This window comes from Lissotriton vulgaris, chromosome 4_1 (genome assembly GCF_964263255.1).
Source record: "Lissotriton vulgaris chromosome 4_1, aLisVul1.2, whole genome shotgun sequence".
NCBI classification, from domain to species: Eukaryota; Metazoa; Chordata; class Amphibia; order Caudata; family Salamandridae; genus Lissotriton; species Lissotriton vulgaris.
In genome coordinates, this window is record NC_141691.1 from 2,047,764,628 (window position 1) to 2,047,783,026 (window position 18,399).

Here is an 18,399-nt window from a genome sequence, read left to right on the forward strand (position 1 = left end):
CAACCTCCAACAATCTACCAAACCCAATGTCTCCAAAAACCCACTTAACCAAGACTGTGACCTAGTGAGGTTTCTGGGGGGGTAGCGATCCACATTACCGGAGACAACCGAGTTGAAATCTCCGCCCATCACCAGGATACCATCCGGAAGCCCCAGTACCACACGACCAAGATCAGAAAAAGTCGAAGCCTGTAGACCAGGCGGGACATATACAGAAATCAGCGAGACAGTCCTCCCCTCCCACCTCCCTGTAAGAGCAGCGTAGCGCCCCCTGTTATCAAGGATCATTTTGCCTATTTCCAAGGGGAGAGAGTTTTTGACTAGGATGCCCGTACCCCTAGAACCAGTAGTGAACCCAGAGTGCAAAGCAAGACGATATCTTTGCCAATTCATGGCGTGACAAGTGTTTCCAATCCAGTGCCTTTCCTGCAACAACACAACATCAGGGGAGAGGCGTCTCAGCAGTTGCAACACTACTCCCCGCTTTATCCTATCCCCCAACTCATTGACATTCCAACACAGTAGTTTCAACCCCGTGGCCCCCCCCCCGCCCCAATCCCGGAAATGAACGCAGAATCCACTCCATAGCGAACACAGTACCCAGATCCAAGAATAAAACAATACGTTGCCTTGAGAAAAAATGACATGTATATAGCCTGACCCCTGAATGGCTGCCAGGACTCAAAGGTGCACAACTTAAAGAATAAACTCTTATTCCATTTCAAGCATTTCAATTTATATTTCAACCTTTGTTACTTTGTTCTTTACATACTCAGTTGGCATATTAATCATAACCAAAAATCAATTATCAAACAAATTCATTAACATGATGACATAAATCAAAACAAGTTCAAAACGTTAAATACATCAACCCAATGCATTTCGGGACCTAACGGCCCCTTCGTCAGGGGTCTATTAAAGAAAAGGAAGAAAGAAGAAAAAGGAAAACGTATTACTCTTGATGCTTGTGAGTTTCACAGCTACTTCAAATAACCAATACTACTTGTTAATTTACAGTTTACATTATACCTCATTCTCTGAGATAGAATCCTTTATAGTTTTGTGGATTCTAGAATTACATGCTTATTTATGTAGTTTAGCTTAACATTTTTTACGGGCATTCATGTTATTTAAGTAATGACATTGGTACCCTAATTGATTTGGATATTCAGTAAGGAAAGCAGTATTTTATTATATATGAAATTATTCTTTAGATTATCTATGCGTATCTTTTGGTTGGCCTTTTTCTAAGCTCACCTGTAGATGTCCTAGGGTTGTTCTTATTTGTGGATATTTTATCTATTTATGGAAAAAATAAAAAATATGTTTACCAAGCGGTTAGCATAAAATCTAGCTCTTACGGGTTCTACCGATACATTCACAATGCGTTACCTGCGAGCCTAAGCATGTGGCGTCGGTCTCGCTTCTACAACCAGATAAAATTGTGCTGTAAAAAACAAGGAGGAAAGGAACCAATCAAAGGTAGCACACATACCGAACAAACGAATTAAATGTACGTTACAGTGTGCAGCACCCACACACATTCATTGAGAAAAAATGAAACATACACAACCCCCCACCACCCCCCAACATGGACCCGTTACAACACCCCCCACCCTGTACCCCTGCGTTACTCAGAAGCCACCCCAACTTGCAGTGTGCCTGTCGCCCTAAGATTAAACTAGTCTACAAAAAGAAACCCAGAGGAGGAAAGAGTCCCACTCCCCCCGCCACCCTCGGGTATGCCACCATAAATCACATAAGTATGAAAGACATCAAACTAAGCTGTATGGTATGTTAATTGTTAGGAAATCAGGAACTACATTGTCATTCTTGCTCCGGCACGCCACCCTCTGCTCCACCCGAGTGCTCCGTTCGATCGCTCCGCATTGGTAATGTATCCAGCCAGTCACTCACTTTCTCGTGACGATTGTAGGAAGGTGGATACCTGACTATGGTTGCCCCAAACTTTTTGCCTGGTGTTTTGCTGGTTTTCTGACTTAGTTGACCTAGGGCCTGCTATTCAGGACCCCAGGCCTACTGCTCTCTCTGTAAAATGGATTCCATGTACCTTAGGTACATATCCAATTGGTACTGGGCCACCTTATCAGACCCTGTAACTCAGGGCATAGGTGTACCCAGGGCCTACCAGGGGCTGCAGCATGTATTATGCCACCCCTGGCTGGCCATCTAAATCTGACACAACTGGCTGCACGACAGCTGGGGCAAGGTGGTGTAATCACCCTTTGCTTTAGATATAGTATACCTATTTCTAACCCTAAAATGGACACACAGATTCCTATCAGTCACTCCTATGGCAGGCCTTAACAATCCTGAAGGCAGAGTGCTTGGAATCGTGTGAGATGGTGCTCTGGCATGAGCTGAGCCCGTTTGCAGCTTGCGGAACCAAGTCCTAATAGCTGTTCCATGATAACGCATACCATATACTCTTAAGTGCATTATAATCCTCGCGGTTATATGCCAACTCTGGTATTGCTGTATCAAAACATGTCGAGTAAGGTGTCATACGAATTGGAATACTAACCCCTCACCAATTCTGGCGACGGGGTTAGCATTCCACCCTTCTAGAGGGACACGACATGTATGTAACTGTGAACCCCGGTTAAAGTTAACTCGAGCCTCAGCATCACAAAATGGATGCTGCCACCACAGACACAAGTCTGACCCCCTGCAGCTGGGAGTCCTTCCAGCGAGGGGAGCTTGGACAAAGGGTTTCCTGTCAGGGGCGGTGCTAGCACCATCCCAGACAGGGTTTTGTGTATCCTGGGTAGGCAGGGCTTTAGAGGAAGGTGACTGCAAGTGGCACCCCGGTGCTCACTATGCATCTGCCGGCTAGAACCAGTTCCAGGGGCACACCAGCCCCTGAGCTGGGGAAAGCCCGGCATGGGAGAGGGGTGTAACCACCCCCCTTCCTGGTCCCACCCATGTGCAGGACCTAGTCGCGTGCCAGCCCCTTTTCCTAGTATAAAGATAGGAGCGGGCCCCCTTCCAAATTAGATCATCTTTGAATCCTGAAACTACTTTCTACGAAAGGAACTTTCGACTTCTTCTCAAGATTTCTCCCTTGTGGCTAAGGAGTAGTCACCCTGCACCCGCAGGCACCATCCAAGAACACTGCGGTTTGCTGCACGTCCTTCCTCCGGAATCCGACTGACCAGCACGACGAGACCCGGCTTCCCTGGCACCTCTGACCTCTACCTACGTCTACAGCTCAGCTGAGATCCGTGGGTGCGACGAGACCTCGAGGGACCGGCCATCTTCAAGACTGCACGACTCTTGCCCAGCGCGACCGCCGAGGGATCCTCGAGTGAGTGCTTTGGGGTCCGAGAAGCCCCAACCCTGAGCAGCTCCAGCACCGAAGTACAGCCCTCCAGCATCAACCAGATCTGCGTGGGGCCCTTCTGCTTTTTGCTGCTCACAGCGTTGTCTGGCTACTAGTCCGCTGGCTTGTGGCCTTCCCGACGACGAACGACGACATCAACACTGCTGGTCTGGTTGCTCCAGACTGGCCCTTGCTCCCCTCCAAAAGAGGAGCACCCCGGACCCTCCTGGTCCACTCCAGACGCCATCTTGAGTCCACCGCGTGGGCTTGCATTTGCCAAGACTTGTTTCCCAATCCTGGGTCCAGCGACGTCGACAGCAGATACCATCGTGGGACAGCTCGCACCTCCATCCTGGTCGCCGACAACGCCTCCTGGTCCGTGAGACTGCAGAGCCCAGCGTCGCCCACTCACCTGGTCGAGGTGACTCCATCCGGTGCCATCCTGGTGCCCATCTAATCACTGGCTAGTGATTCAGAACTTGGTCCCCTCTGCTTACAGGTGTCTTCCATCCCCGATCCAGGCTTGGATCCATCCGAATCTCTTCACTGGTCGCCTGCCAGCAACTTCTTCTTTCAGGCTCCATAGACTGCAACGAGGATTCCCGACGTCTTTCCAGACCTATGCATCCGCAGCCCCTGGGCTAGGTAACTTCGGCATTTCGGTGCCCCAGCATAGCCTCACTATCCAAGGGTCCAGATCCTTTTTCGTTTGAGCTCTACCTAGTCGGGTTCGCCCGAGAACACTAACTTGTAAATTCTAGCATCCATAGACTTTGTCCCGCATCCCGCGTGAGAGTGCACACTCTGCACCCGAGTCCCCTAGGCCTCCTGCTAGTAATCTGAATGTTCAGTAGTCCAGTCCTAGCGATTCCAAACCCTATGAGATTAGTACTTACCTGCTAGTAATTTCGCATTCCACTTTTGTAGTATATGGTTTTTCGTGCCCCTCGGGCATTTGTGTAATTTGTGCAACTTAAAGTATTTTCGTAAGAGTTTTGTTGTGTGCTTAGTACCCTGTCCTCATAAAGAGTACAGGGCTGTTGTGATCTAAATAAATACACTGTTTATTTTCATAACACTTGTGTGGCGTCCTTTCACTTGGTGTTCAAGGGGTATATGTGATGGTATAACAGCTGGCTTAACACGCCCTCTAGAGTTTAGCCCGAAGACTGCTCGTATCCATGCTACTAGGATAGCTGGTCTATAAGGTTGACTTACAACCAATCATCAATAAGGGTTGTTTGGACAGATACAAAGTGCTCACTAGAATAGTGAACATTATATATCAGGCCAACTTCTCACATTGGTGAGCAGCGGTTGGGATTTGAGCTTGCTGTTGTTTTACCACACGTATCCTAAGAATATCATTGTGAAAGATCACATAAGTATTTAGGTACATATAACTTAGCTTAGAATACTCTGAGTTCTACTGAACCAGCTGTTGTAGTTCAACAGGGCCTAGCACACCCCGACTACAACTCTTAGCAAGGGATCAGTAGGCAAACAAATAGTGTAGGTAGGTGCATCACTTACACCACACTAGAAAAGCATGTAAGACAAAGGAGGAAACTCTGAGTCTCCCCTTGTGTCAGTTGACCCTCCACAGGTCATGTCCAGATATGCAGCTCTTAGCTTCCAGGAGATGAGACAATTGTGTACCTCCAGGAAGCTAAAACAGGGTTTTAACCCTACCATTCCCTTTCTGATTGGTCCCTTAGAGACTTATGATGCCAGGAGAACTGCTAACCCAGATTCTTCTAATCCAGATGGGAATATGCCCCCCTTAGAGGGAACCCTTGGTGACCCTGACCTCAACCTCCAAGCAGCAGATGATGCAGAGGAGGAAGAGAAGTTATCAGGGGATGAGGCAGACAAAGGTCAGGTAGAAGTCAGTAGACTCACTAGGACCAACTTAAGTAGGCATTAGAATGGATTTGGGGGACCCCCAGGGCCACTCTCAGGCAGACTTAACATTGGGAATGGACGAGTTAGATCTCTATCCAGAGGCTCTAACAGATCCATTCGAACCAATGGCTCTCAGACCTCTTCTCATAGAGGGATGTCATCCCCTAAGAGAAGGGAGCATGAAGCTAAGATGAGGGAAGCCAATCTGAGGATTGAAAGGGATGAACTTGCCCTGGCCAAAGAGAGGCTTGCCTTTGCTAGAGAGCAAAAGTTAAGTGGGTTAGATCTCACTGGTGGCAGCATTCTCCCAAGAGAAAAAGACAGGAGTTTAGACACCTGAGTAAGATAGTGCCCCCCTTTAAACAAGGGGATGACATCCACAAATGGATGACTGCTTTGGAGAGGACCTGCACTGTACAGTGTGTCCCCCAGAGTCAGTGGGCAGCTATCTTGTGGCTCTCCTTTGAAGGCAAATGTAGAGATAAGCTCCTCACTACTAGAGCTGAGGATGCTAACAATTGCCAGGTCCTGAAGAATACACTGGTTGATGGGTTTGGTTTAACCACTGAACAGTACAGGTTGATGTTCAGAGACACCCAGAAAACTCAGTCTCAGGATTGGGCTGACTTTGTTGATTGTGCCACTAAGGCTTTTGAAGGCTGGCTACTGGGAAGTAAGGTTACTGATTTTAAAGGATTGTGCAATCTAATTATGAGAGAGCAAATCTTAAGTAATTGTCAGAACCAGTTATTACACCAGCACCTGGTAGACTCTGATCTGACCTCTCCACAAGAATTGGGTAAGAGGGCAGACAAATGGGTCAGAACCAGGGTCAGGCCTAAGAAACAAGGTGGTGACCAAAAGAAGGAATCAACCAAGCCTCAAGAGAAGGGTGGGAATAAATCTTCTGATCAAACCACATCAGGGCCCCAAAATTCCTGTGGAAAGGGTGGGTCCCAAACTTCTCCCAAAACCCAAAAGAAACCTTATTGTCATACCTGCAAACAGGTAGGCCATTACAAAAGTGACAGCAGTTGTTCCAAGGCCAACAACAATAAGGAGAACATACCCCCAGGTACTACTCCCAGACCCCCTGTTACCACTAGTGGTAATCCCCCAGGTGGTGGGAGTGCCCCCAAGAATGTGGTGGGCATTACTTTGGGAAACCAGGTGGATTATGGCCTAGCCAGATCCCCTGACACAACTCTTGTCTGTGAGACTGGCATGGGGTTTGCCAACTTCACTACTGGTACCCACATTTTGGGAAAGTATAGACAAGAACCCTTTATCAATGGTCAGAAAGTTGAGGCATACAGAGACACAGGGGCCAGCATCACCATGGTGATTGACCATCTGGTCCCCTCTGCTCAACTGACCCCTGGTTTCATTTATCAGGTGACAGACGTTCATGGAGTGAAAAGAAGGCATCCCATGGCAGTAGTCGAGCTCAGCTGGGGTAATGTCACAGGGCCCATGAGAGTGGCAGTGACAGACAACCTACCTGTAGATTGCTTACTGGGGAATGACCTGGAACTCTCAGCATGGGCTGAGGTGGAGCAAGAAACCCATTCCAGGATGATAGGCCTACCCAGAAAGGTTAGTGGGGCAGTAATAGCTACAGCCCCAGTCCAAGCACCATTCCTCCCTGAAAAGGTTGGTAAGGTTGAAATGGTCTCAGCCTCTACTCAGACAGATAGTGGGATCGTGAAGCCTGAAACAATGGATCACTCCACCCAAACTGAGAGCATAGAGGAGGAAGAAGAGTCTTCCCCCTCCCAGACACTAGGTGAGAGCCAGCCTCCTCAGGGAACTGACTCTACCCCTGGTGAAGGAACTGCACCAGAGGTAGTCAGGCCTAGCCTGGCAGAGCCCCTGATGGCAGTGGACCCTTCCCAGGTGGGACCCAGTCTGGAGCAGGTAGCCTGCACCTCTCTACCCAGCCTCAGTCAGCCAGGGCTGTAGAGGTCAGGGAGGCCAGTGGTGGACCCCAAAGGGCCCCCTGTCCACAAGAACTTCCCAATCGGCAGATTAGGATCACTGAAGCTAGTAGTCCTAGCCAAGTGAAAATAAAACACACTCCTGAGGGATCCCCCTTAAACTTAGTTAGGGAACTCCCACAGCTGGACACTGCTGGTCACAGCCAAACCTGGGGCCTAAAAACCCCAAACCTGACTGGTCCCTCCAGTAAGCCAAACAGAGGGACTCAGCCTCCAGCTTTAGGTAGCCAGATGTTGACCCTGAGAGCTCACGGCAACTCAGTCATGGGAAGAAAGGCATATAGGGTGAATAGTGATTGGAGGAAGATGAGCCCAACATTAGTGGAGCCTCACTTCAGTACTCCATCCCAGCACCTGCCTTTTACTTTGCCAAACACACCACAGGTAGTGATTCCCTATGGTGGAGACCCTCAGATACCCTTAGGGTGAGGGATTGCTTAGTGGACCATGATACAGGGGGTAACCATGCCAGTGCATGTACCACCTCATATGGCCACTCAGGCAATATAGGCTTACCTGGTCAAGGATAGCCTTATCTCCTTTCGTTTGGGGGGGGGGGGGTTGTGTAGGAAGGTGGATACCTGACTATGGTTGCCCCCAACCTTTTGCCTGGTGTTTTGCTGGTTTTCTGACTTAGTTGACCTGGGGCCCTGCTATTCAGGACCCCGGGCCTACTGCTCTCTCTGTAAAATGGATTCCATGTACCTTAGGTACATATCCAATTGGTACTGGGCCACCTTATCAGACCCTGTAACTCAGGGCATAGGTGTACCCAGGGCCTACCAGGGGCTGCAGCATGTATTATGCCACCCCTGGCTGGCCATCTAAATCTGACACAACTGGCTGCACGACAGCTGGGGCAAGGTGGTGTAATCACCCTTTGCTTTAGATATAGTATACCTATATCTAACCCTAAAATGGACACACAGATTCCTATCAGTCACTCCTATGGCAGGCCTTAACAATCCTGAAGGCAGAGTGCTTGGAATCGTGTGAGATGGTGCTCTGGCATGAGCTGAGCCCGTTTGCAGCTTGCGGAACCAAGTCCTAATAGCTGTTCCATGATAACGCATACCATATACTCTTAAGTACATTATAATCCTCGCGGTTATATGCCAACTCTGGTATTGCTTTATCAAAACATGTCGAGTAAGGTGTCATACGAATTGGAATACTAACCCCTCGCCAATTCTGGCGACGGGGTTAGCATTCCACCCTTCTAGTGGGACACGACATGTATGTAACTGTGAACCCCGGTTAACACCTTAGCTGCGTGTAAACATTTCTCCCCAGTGCTGCGCTGTCCATTAGAACTAGTGCTGAATGGACGTTCAATGGTCGTGCGCAGCACTGGGGAGGTAGCGCTGCTGACGACCATTGGCCGTCAGCAGCACTTAAGGGGTTAAAGTTAACTCGAGCCTCAGCATCACAAAATGGATGCCGCCACCACAGACACACGTCTGACCCCCTGTAGCTGGGAGTCCTTCCAGCGAGGGGAGCTTGGACAAAGGGTTTCCTGTCAGGGGCGGTGCTAGCACCATCCCAGACAGGGTTTTGTGTATCCTGGGTAGGCAGGGCTTTAGAGGAAGGTGAATGCAAGTGGCACCCCGGTGCTCACTATGCATCTGCCGGCTAGAACCAGTTCCAGGGGCACACCAGCCCCTGAGCTGGGGAAAGCCCGGCATGGGAGAGGGGTGTAACCACCCCCCTTCCTGGTCCCACCCATGGGCAGGACCTAGTCGCGTGCCAGCCCCTTTTCCTAGTATAAAGATAGGAGCGGGCCCCCTTCCAAATTAGATCATCTTTGAATCCTGAAACTACTTTCTACGAAAGGAACTCTCGACTTCTTCTCAAGATTTCTCCCTTGTGGCTAAGGAGTAGTCACCCTGCACCCGCAGGCACCATCCAAGAATACTGCGGTTTGCTGCACGTCCTTCCTCCGGAATCCGACTGACCAGCACGACTAGACCCGGCTTCCCTGGCACCTCTGACCTCTACCTACGTCTACAGCTCAGCTGGGATCCGTGGGTGCGACGAGACCTCGAGGGACCGGCCATCTTCAAGACTGCCCGACTCTTGCCCAGCACGACCGCTGAGGGATTCTCGAGTGAGTGCTTTGGGGTCCGAGAAGCCCCAACCCTGAGCAGCTCCAGCACCGAAGTACAGCCCTCCAGCATCCACCAGATCTGCGTGGGACCCTTCTGCTTTTTGCTGCTCACCGCGTTGTCTGGCTACTAGTCCGCTGGCTTGTGACCTTCCCGACGACGAACGACAACATCAACACTGCTGGTCTGGTTGCTCCAGACTGGCCCTTGATCCCCTCCAAAAGAGGAGCACCCCGGACCCTCCTGGTCCACTCCAGACGCCATCTTGAGTCCACCGCGTGGGCTTGCATTTGCCAAGACTTTTTGCCCAATCCTGGGTCCAGCGACGTCGACAGCAGATACCATCGTGGGACAGCTCGCACCTCCATCCTGGTCGCCGACAACGCCTCCTGGTCCGTGAGACTGCAGAGCCCAGCGTCGCTCACTCACCTGGTCGAGGTGACTCCATCCGGTGCCATCCTGGTGCCCATCTAATCACTGGCTAGTGATTCAGATCTTGGTCCCCTCTGCTTACAGGTGTCTTCCATCCCCGATCCAGGCTTGGATCCATCCGAATCTCTTCACTGGTCGCCTGCCAGCAACTTCTTCTTTCAGGCTCCATAGACTGCAACGAGGATTCCCAACGTCTTTCCAGACCTATGCAGCCACAGCCCCTGGGCTAGGTAACTTCGGCATTTCGGTGCCCCAGCATAGCCTCACTATCCAAGGGTCCAGATCCTTTTTCGTTTCAGCTCTACCTAGTCGGGTTCGCCCGAGAACACTAACTTTGTAAATTCTAGCATCCATAGACTTTGTCCCGCATCCCGCGTGAGAGTGCACACTCTGCACCCGAGTCCCCTAGGCCTCCTGCTAGTAATCTGAAGGTTCAGTAGTTCAGTCCTAGCAATTCCAAACCCTATGAGATTAGTACTTACCTGCTAGTAATTTCGCATTCCACTTTTGTAGTATATGGTTTTTCGTGCCCCTCGGGCATTTGTGTAATTTGTGCAACTTAAAGTATTTTCGTAAGAGTTTTGTTGTGTGCTTAGTACCCTGTCCTCATAAAGAGTACAGGGCTGTTGTGATCTAAATAAATACACTGTTTATTTTCATAACACTTGTGTGGTGTCCTTTCACTTGGTGTTCAAGGGGTATATGTGATGGTATAACAGCTGGCTTAACACGCCCTCTGGAGTTTAGCCCGAAGACTGCTCGTATCCATGCTACTAGGATAGCTGGTCTATAAGGTTGACTTACAACCAATCATCAATAATGGTTGTTTGGACTGATACAAAGTGCTCACTAGAATAGTGAACATTATATATCAGGCCAACTTCTCACAACGATCAAAGAAAAATGTTCGGTCCTCATACTCGACACGGAGCCTGGTTGGAAATAGCATCGCATATTTCAAGTCCCATGTCTCTCAACCGTCGCTTCACCCCCTGAAACCCCATCCTCTGCCTCTGAACAAACTGGGTAAAGTCCGGGAAGAAGCTCACCGTTGTGTTTTCAAACGTCACGGGGACGCCCACCCGCGATGCCTGCAGGATAGCATCTCTGTCTCTAAAGTTGAAAATTCTGGCGATAATCGGTCTCGGAGGGGCACCCGGCTTCGGCTTCCCACCCGGTACTCGGTGCGCACGCTCCGCAGCAAAGAATTTACTGAGGCCTTTGGGGGCGAGGTAATTTAGGATGAGGTCCTCCACAAGGAGATCTGGAGCGAGATTTTCCGAGTTTTCCGGGACCCCAATAATACGTACATTATTGCGTCTGGCCCTATTTTCAAAATGCTCCAGTCGGCGAGCCATGAGATCGTTGGAGGATCGCAGATTGCCGACCTCCGTCTGTAAGTCGGACACGTCGGTCGTGAGGCTGGAGGTCTTCAGATCTAAGGATTTGACCTTCTCATTAGTCTTCAATAAGTCCGCTCTAATCAAATTGACGTCAATGGCTACTGTGTCTAGCTTAAGGGTGAGAGCCTCATATTGCTCAATCTACCTCATTTTCACTTTTAGAAAGTGGAAATGTCTCTGCTCTTACTGCTCTGTCTGCCTTGCAGCCTTTCTCCAATACACATCTGGGGTGGAAAACAGCTACGCTTTGTGCATTCGCTCTAGACAGCCACAAACCCAGGAAAGGTGGGTGTGACAGAAAACTCCTCTGCATTCTGATAGCTCTTCCTGGGCAGGAAGAGAGAGGGGGAGCTGACACACCTGAATAGGCAGTGTCCTGTTTCCCGCACAAAGGGCTGATTACCCCCTACTGATAGTCTAGGACCAGGGCTGGGATGAAAGCAGCACTTGTGCACTTCAAGGGCTTGCTTTGAAGTCACCCCCACTTCAAAAGCGCAACTAGGTATTGTTAGATTTGGGGGTCTCTAGTTAGCACAGGTAGATACTTGTGACAAATAGGAATCCTTGCCTCTAATCAGGGTAAGGAGGTACACTCCTAAAATAACCCCTGCTCACCCCCTTGGTAGCTTGGCATTAGCAGATATGCTTATCTCAGGGGCAGTGAACACATACAGTAATCCAGTGACAACACTACTGTTGAACACCACACCAGGTTTTATAGCAAAAATAAGTATTCTTTATATAGATTTAACACAAGACCATAAACAACAAAAACCCACAATACTGTACTTAAAAATTGTAGTTTTAGCTTAGTTCAGTTCAGTTCTTAAGATGCGACACTTTGCGTCAATGTACCTTACGATGCGTTGCGCTTCCACAACAAGCAATGTTGCAGCGATGGAAATGCGGCAAAGTTCAGGTGCAAAGAAATAAAGACGTGAAGATCTTCCAGTTGCACAGGGTCAGACTGATTTGCATATGGCCATGTCTGAACTGGGATGGCAGAGTGGGCTAAAGAACGGTGATGGATTAAACCCAGATCAGTTGACTGGGGGTGAGTGCTTGTATTGTCAAAGCTCCGTCCACCATTTCCTTTGGTTTTTCGATCTTCCAGTTGCAGCACGCTTCTCCGATGATGCGAGATGTCTAGGTTCGATGCACAGCTGCAGCGGCGACACCCTTGTTCAGCGATGCAACAGCCTCGGCTGCGACACTCTTTTCCGACGTTGCGAGAGGCTTCCACACAATGCAACAACTACAGCGGCGACATCCAAGATGCGACAGCAGCAGCTCCGATGGCGGTGCGCTTCTCCGGAGGATGTGAGGCACTTTTCTCGATGCGGTGCAATACGACAGCTACAGCGCCGACATTCAAGATGCGACGGCAGCAGCAGCTATGGCGACACGCTTCTTTCTCGTTGAGTCGCGCTTCCAGCTCCTTGCGACAACAGTTACTCTGAAGGCCAAAACAGCAGCAGGCACTTCCAAAAGAACTCTGGGGAGCTGGGGGTTGAAGTCTGTTGTCCCTGAGACTTCAGCAGAAGGCAAGCTCTGTTCCAAGCCCTTGGAGATCCTTCACAAGTTGAAAATAAAGCACACAAAGTTCTTTCTCCTTTCTTTGGCAGTCAGGCAACCACTGTAGGCTAATCCCCCAAGCAGCACTTCAGCTTAGGGTTTGTCTCTCCTCAGTTTCTTCAGGTTCCTCTCCTCAGTAAAGGTTTCTTCTTGTGTTCCAAAAGTGATCTAATTTCTTGGGATCAGGGTCCCAATATTTATACTCCAACATCCTTTGTCCTCTGAGGGCAGAGGGGCCTTTGCCTAGTCCAAACCAGTTCCGGAGCACTCTGTTGACATGATTTCTTCTCTCCTTTCACAGTGCAGGGCAGAGACATCAAATGCACCACAGGGGGTGTAACCAGCACTGTGGGGGGCAGATACAGTCCTATTCAGGCCCCAGGTGCAACTCCTATCTTGATGCAGATATCTCTATTCACCACTGGGCTGACTCATCCTGTATCTTGGAATCCCCCAGCCCTGTCACTCAAACTCCAGACAAGGAATACACAACCTAGCAGAGGCAAGCTAGGATAGTAGGACAAGAAAATACCTACTTTCTAAAAGTGGTATTTTCAAACACAGAATGTTAAAACCAACTTCACTAAAAGATGCATTTTATCATTCTGAGTTCAGGCATACAAAACTCGAATTTCTACCTAGTTTCCTGAGTCAGTTAGGATTATAAAATGTAATAATCTAACTGCCCATTATGGCCTATGGAGAACAGGTAGCCTTGCATTAGTGAAAAATGAAAACGGCTGTAATTCACTATTAGGACATGCCACACACATCAGGGCTTGTCCTACCTTATACTTACAATGCACCCTGCCCTTGGGCCTACCATAGGGATGTCTGATATGAAGCAAAGGGAAGGTTTAGGGGCTGGCAAGTGGATGCACTTTCCCAGTCAACATGGCAGTACCAGACTGCACACAGGCTCTGCAATGGCAGGCCTTAGACACATTTTACCAGGCTGCTTCTGTGGGTGGTACAACCAGTGCTACAAGCCCACCAGCAGCATTTGGATTTACAAGCCCTGGGCACACTCAGTGCACTGTACTAGCTAGGGTCTTACAAGTAAACCAAACAAGCCAATCATGGAATCGCTAATCCATACATCAATTTACAACAGGGCGAGCATATGCAGTTTAGCACTGATCAGCAGTGTTAAAGTGCCCAGAGTCATAAAACAGCCAACAACAGGTCAGACAAAATAGAGGAGGAAGGCAAAAAGTTCAGGGATGACCCTACAAAAAGGGCCAAGTCCAACAGGTATAAGTACTGGGGCTCTGACCCTACCAAAACAGTACAGTACTGGACCTGTGAAGAACTCTGCCAGGTGTAACATTTACTGTGCTGAAAGGATTGCCACTCTGCCTGACTGCTTGCCTGGAAGAGCTGATTTGCTATGCTGCCCTGCTGCCTGCTGTTCTCTGCCCTGCTGAGGACAAGGACTGCACCCATCTCACTTGAACCCAGAGTGACTCCAAGGGATTGCTGTTTTGCCCTCTATTCCAAAGTCTCAGGGCCGTCAAAGACTTTTTTCAACTCTGCAACAGCACCTGGTCTCTGCCATCAGTGAGTCCTGCCCTGCCAAGTGGTGCCAATCCAGTTCTGGGCCTTTGAAAAGTGATTTCTGCTGTCCAGAACCATCAAAATCAACGCAGTGACGACCTTGCGCTGATCAGATCCAACGCATTGCCTGCAGACGACATCACTTTGACGGACTGCGCGTCATCAACAATATCGTATCGCCTGCATTGTAAAGGGGTTCAGTGACGAAGTCTTCATTGCCTGCATGGCTCGGAAGCAACACATCGAGTCTTTGACGTTGACGCTTGCTCCATCAAAGGTACTTTTTCAACGGGACCTGCGTGAGTCGTGTAGCCGGCCTAAACTTTGGATTTACCCCAGTCCATTGCTACCTCAAGTAACTCCTAAGCGCTAGCTTCTAAGCACTACGTTTCGATTTATTCTTTAGAAATTCATTAATTTGGTTTTATGTATTAGATTTTTGTTATTTTGGTCTTGTTCAACTCATAAAAATTTAATCTATTTTTCTAAACCTGTGTGGAGTATTTTTGTGGTGTTTTCATTGATTTACTGTGTGTGTGTTATACACATACTTTACACATTGCCTCTTTAGATAAGCCTTACTGCTCTGTGCTAAGCTACCAGAGAGCGAGCACAGGTTATCTTTTAGTGTGTATCTAGCTAACCCTGACTAGAGTGGTGGTTCCTGCTTGTACAAGGTGCATACTCTGTCAACCAGAAACCCCAATTCTAACAAGCACCCTACCCCCCTTTCTCCCAAAGTTTGGTTAATGTGAGTGAATAAGGGCCTTTCCACGTGAAGGGGGATCATTCAGCTATGCATGTTATTCCCCATTGCAGGCAGTATAACTCACAGCTGTCAGATTTAGGTGCCAATCTATTGCTGTAAACGTTCATTCGGACCACCCAGTGTCCCTGCATGTAAGTATAGCTCACATATAATCGAACCGACACTGCCGTGGTGTAGCGCTGAATGCCTACTGCAGTTTCCAAATGTTGTTCAAAATGGACTCGAGGTATTTGGCACTGCATCCAAGTCAGATCACAGTTTTGTAGGGTTTCTGGGCAACATAGTTTGATGTGAAGTTGTTATTTGCATTGAGATTGTTAAACTGATTGTATGATCTTTTGCAGCTCACATCTACAAAGAGAGGAAGGCACTTAGTGAAGGAGAAGGGCACATACCTGATCATGAGGGAATTCCACCAGTGGGAGAAGGAGCCAGATGTGAGTGCAGCCTGCGAGAAGCTGATCCAGGTAAATGTGTTTAAACCCTTCTCCCTTCCGAATTTGTCTGCCACTTCATCTGTCCATGGTTGCATGGGATCTACAGCCTGATTCATGAAAGGTAATTGCGCTCGCAAAGGGCCAGATTCTGCGAGTGCAATTTTTGCATTTGGGATTCATCATCCCAAATGCAAAATTCGCTATTTCAGAACTCGCATATTTGCGAGGAATAGCATTTAAGGAATCTCTATTAGAGATTCCTTAAATGCTATTCTTGAAACATTTAAAAATTGCGATTTCGCAATTTTGGGCCGCTATTTACCGCGAGATCAAACCTCCTGGTAAATAGCGAAAACTTTAAAAAAATGCTTTTAAAAGCATTTTTCTAAGTTGCATGTTACACACACATGTCTTTTGGACATGTGTGTGTGTGTAACCTCTGTGTAATTTGACATTTCAGGGGTGTTACAGGGTGTCCTTTGGACACCCCTGCATCCTTGAAAGCGCAATCTCATTTGCGATTAAAATAAGGAATCTGTAGGAATCGCAACAAATATTGCTATTCCTACATGAATCCCGTTTTGCGAGTCTGGAATAGCGATTCCTTATGAATCACTATTTCAGACTCGCAAAACTTCCCAATGAGGAATCAGGCTGCTAGTCCCTTGCCTTGGGTGCGAACGAAGTGTAGATCGATGTCCATTTCATTTACATCCGATCGTAGAATCCCCTCCGTTCGCCGTTCCAACTTTGCAGAGCTTGAAACGAACTACCTCTGGGTCCATCCAAGGCAACAGGGAAGGTCCTCTTACCCTTGTAGTATGAGATATATTCAGCTGAGAATAGAATTACTTCAGGGAATTATGGAGTGAAGATTTTATCAATCCAACATACTCTGTACTGCACTAAATATTTAATAACTCTCAAGGGACGACTTAGTGAAATAAGGCCATAAAAACCTCTATCAGGAATGTGACTTGGTATCTCAATAAAACATTTTTCCAGTCCTTTGAACTATTCCTGATATTTGAACTTGCTCTACAAATGTGCAGAGACAGATTGATCTGACCCACCCTACACATGACTCTTTCCAGTTCTCTCCTGTTTCATGCCGACCCGTCTCTGTCCTACATACCTCTTCCTTTCCTGGCATTTATAATGAGATTCATCCAGGTCGGAGGTACAGTTCCAGATGTTTCAGTGCAGTGCTTAAAGGACTTTGATTTTCTAGTTTAGCGGTAATGGTATAAGGCCTTTCCTTGGAGTTCTGCCACAATCAATGGTTGCTGGACATTGACAGGGGTTGAAGCCGGGATACAGCCTTACATATTAAATAATACACAATAAAAAAACTCAATGTCCGGCCAGTTGCATAAGTTTTAAGAAGTAGCTATGAGCAAAAAGGAAAGATACGGTCCGTATTCATACAAGAAACTCTAACTCTTCATACCATCCATGTGCTAGGCACTAGGGGCTGTTGTACTGTATCAATTCACAAACCAGGGTGTGCAGTTTGTACACCAGTTACTTTGCAAATGGCTATGCAGAGTGTGAGGTGACCTATGTACAAATAGGTTGAGTTTACATATTATCCATTAACAGGAGGTTGCTAAATGACATACCTAACTAAAATTAAGCAAGCCATAATTTGAAGCCTTCTGAATTGGCTGTGAATGCAGGAAGGAGGCCTGCAAGAGACTGCAGACCTCAATCCCCGCATTGGCACTCCCACATAAGAAATGTATATTTTTTAAACATCCATGTGTGTTAAAGGGCCAAATGCTTCTTTTGAAAAAGGTTTCCCATTTCTGTAGACTTTGAGCGGAGGCAGCAGTTTTTTCCTGGACATAATTCACAAACCAAAAGTTGTCACACTGGTATACTTTAGTCTTTGCGAACTCCTTAATGTGAGAAATTGGCCTGATATGCAGTGCTCACTATTCTAGTGATCACTATGTATCAGTCCAAATGACCCTTATTGATGATTGGTTGTAAGTCAACCGTATAGACCAGCTATCCTAGTAGCATGGACAAGAGCAGTCTTTAGGCTAAACTCTAGAGGGCGTGTTAAGCCAGCTGTTATACCATCACATATACCCCTTGAACACCAAGTGAAAGGACACCACACAAGTTGTTATGAAAATAAAAGGATATTTATTTAGAACACAACAGCCCTGGACTCTTTATGAGGACAGGGCGCTAAGCACAATACAAAGCTCTTAAAGAAATACTGAAAGTCGCACAATTTACACAAATGCCCGAGGGGCACGAAAAACCATATACTCTAAAAGTGGAATGAGAAATTACTAGCAGGTAAGTACTACTCTCATAGACTTTAGAATCGCTGGACCTACAATGCTGAACCATTGGATTAAAAGCAGAAGGCCTAGGGACGTCGTGTGCAGAGTGGAAACTCTCACGCGTAATGCGGGACAAAGTCTATGGTTGCTAGAAATTACAAAGTTAGTGTTCTCGGGCGAACCCGACTAGGTAGGTCAAAAACGAAAGTGGATCTAGACACTTAGAGAGTTGTTCTACTCTGGAGCACCGTGGTACTCGGTTTACCTAGCCCTGGGGCTGCGGCTGCATAGGGTTCAAGTGTCGTCGGAAACCCTCGTTGACGAACCAGGAGCCTGAAGTGGAAGTTGCTGGCAGGCGACCAGTGAAGATGTTCCGGGGTGATCCAAGGACTGGGTCAGCTGAAGAAGAGTACCTGTAAGCAGAGGGGACCAAGTTCTGAATCACTAGCCAGTGATTAGATGGGCACCAGGATGGCACCGGATGAAGTCACCTCGACCAGGTGGGTGAGTGGGCAACGCTGGGCTCTGCAGTTTCTTGGACCAGGAGGCGTTGTCGGCGACCAGGATGGAGGTGCG

The 18,399-nt window shown here is 48.1% G+C and overlaps 1 protein-coding gene across 1 annotated transcript in view; it reads left to right on the forward strand.

Moving 5' to 3' along the window:
* Positions 1-18,399, forward strand: part of HGH1 (HGH1 cochaperone) — a 159,001-nt gene that overhangs the window by 106,563 nt on the left and 34,039 nt on the right. The window contains exon 6 of the mRNA XM_086966434.1: positions 15,431-15,553. Coding sequence (XP_086822560.1) covers positions 15,431-15,553 — 123 coding nt within the window. The remainder of the gene's footprint in view (positions 1-15,430; positions 15,554-18,399) is intronic.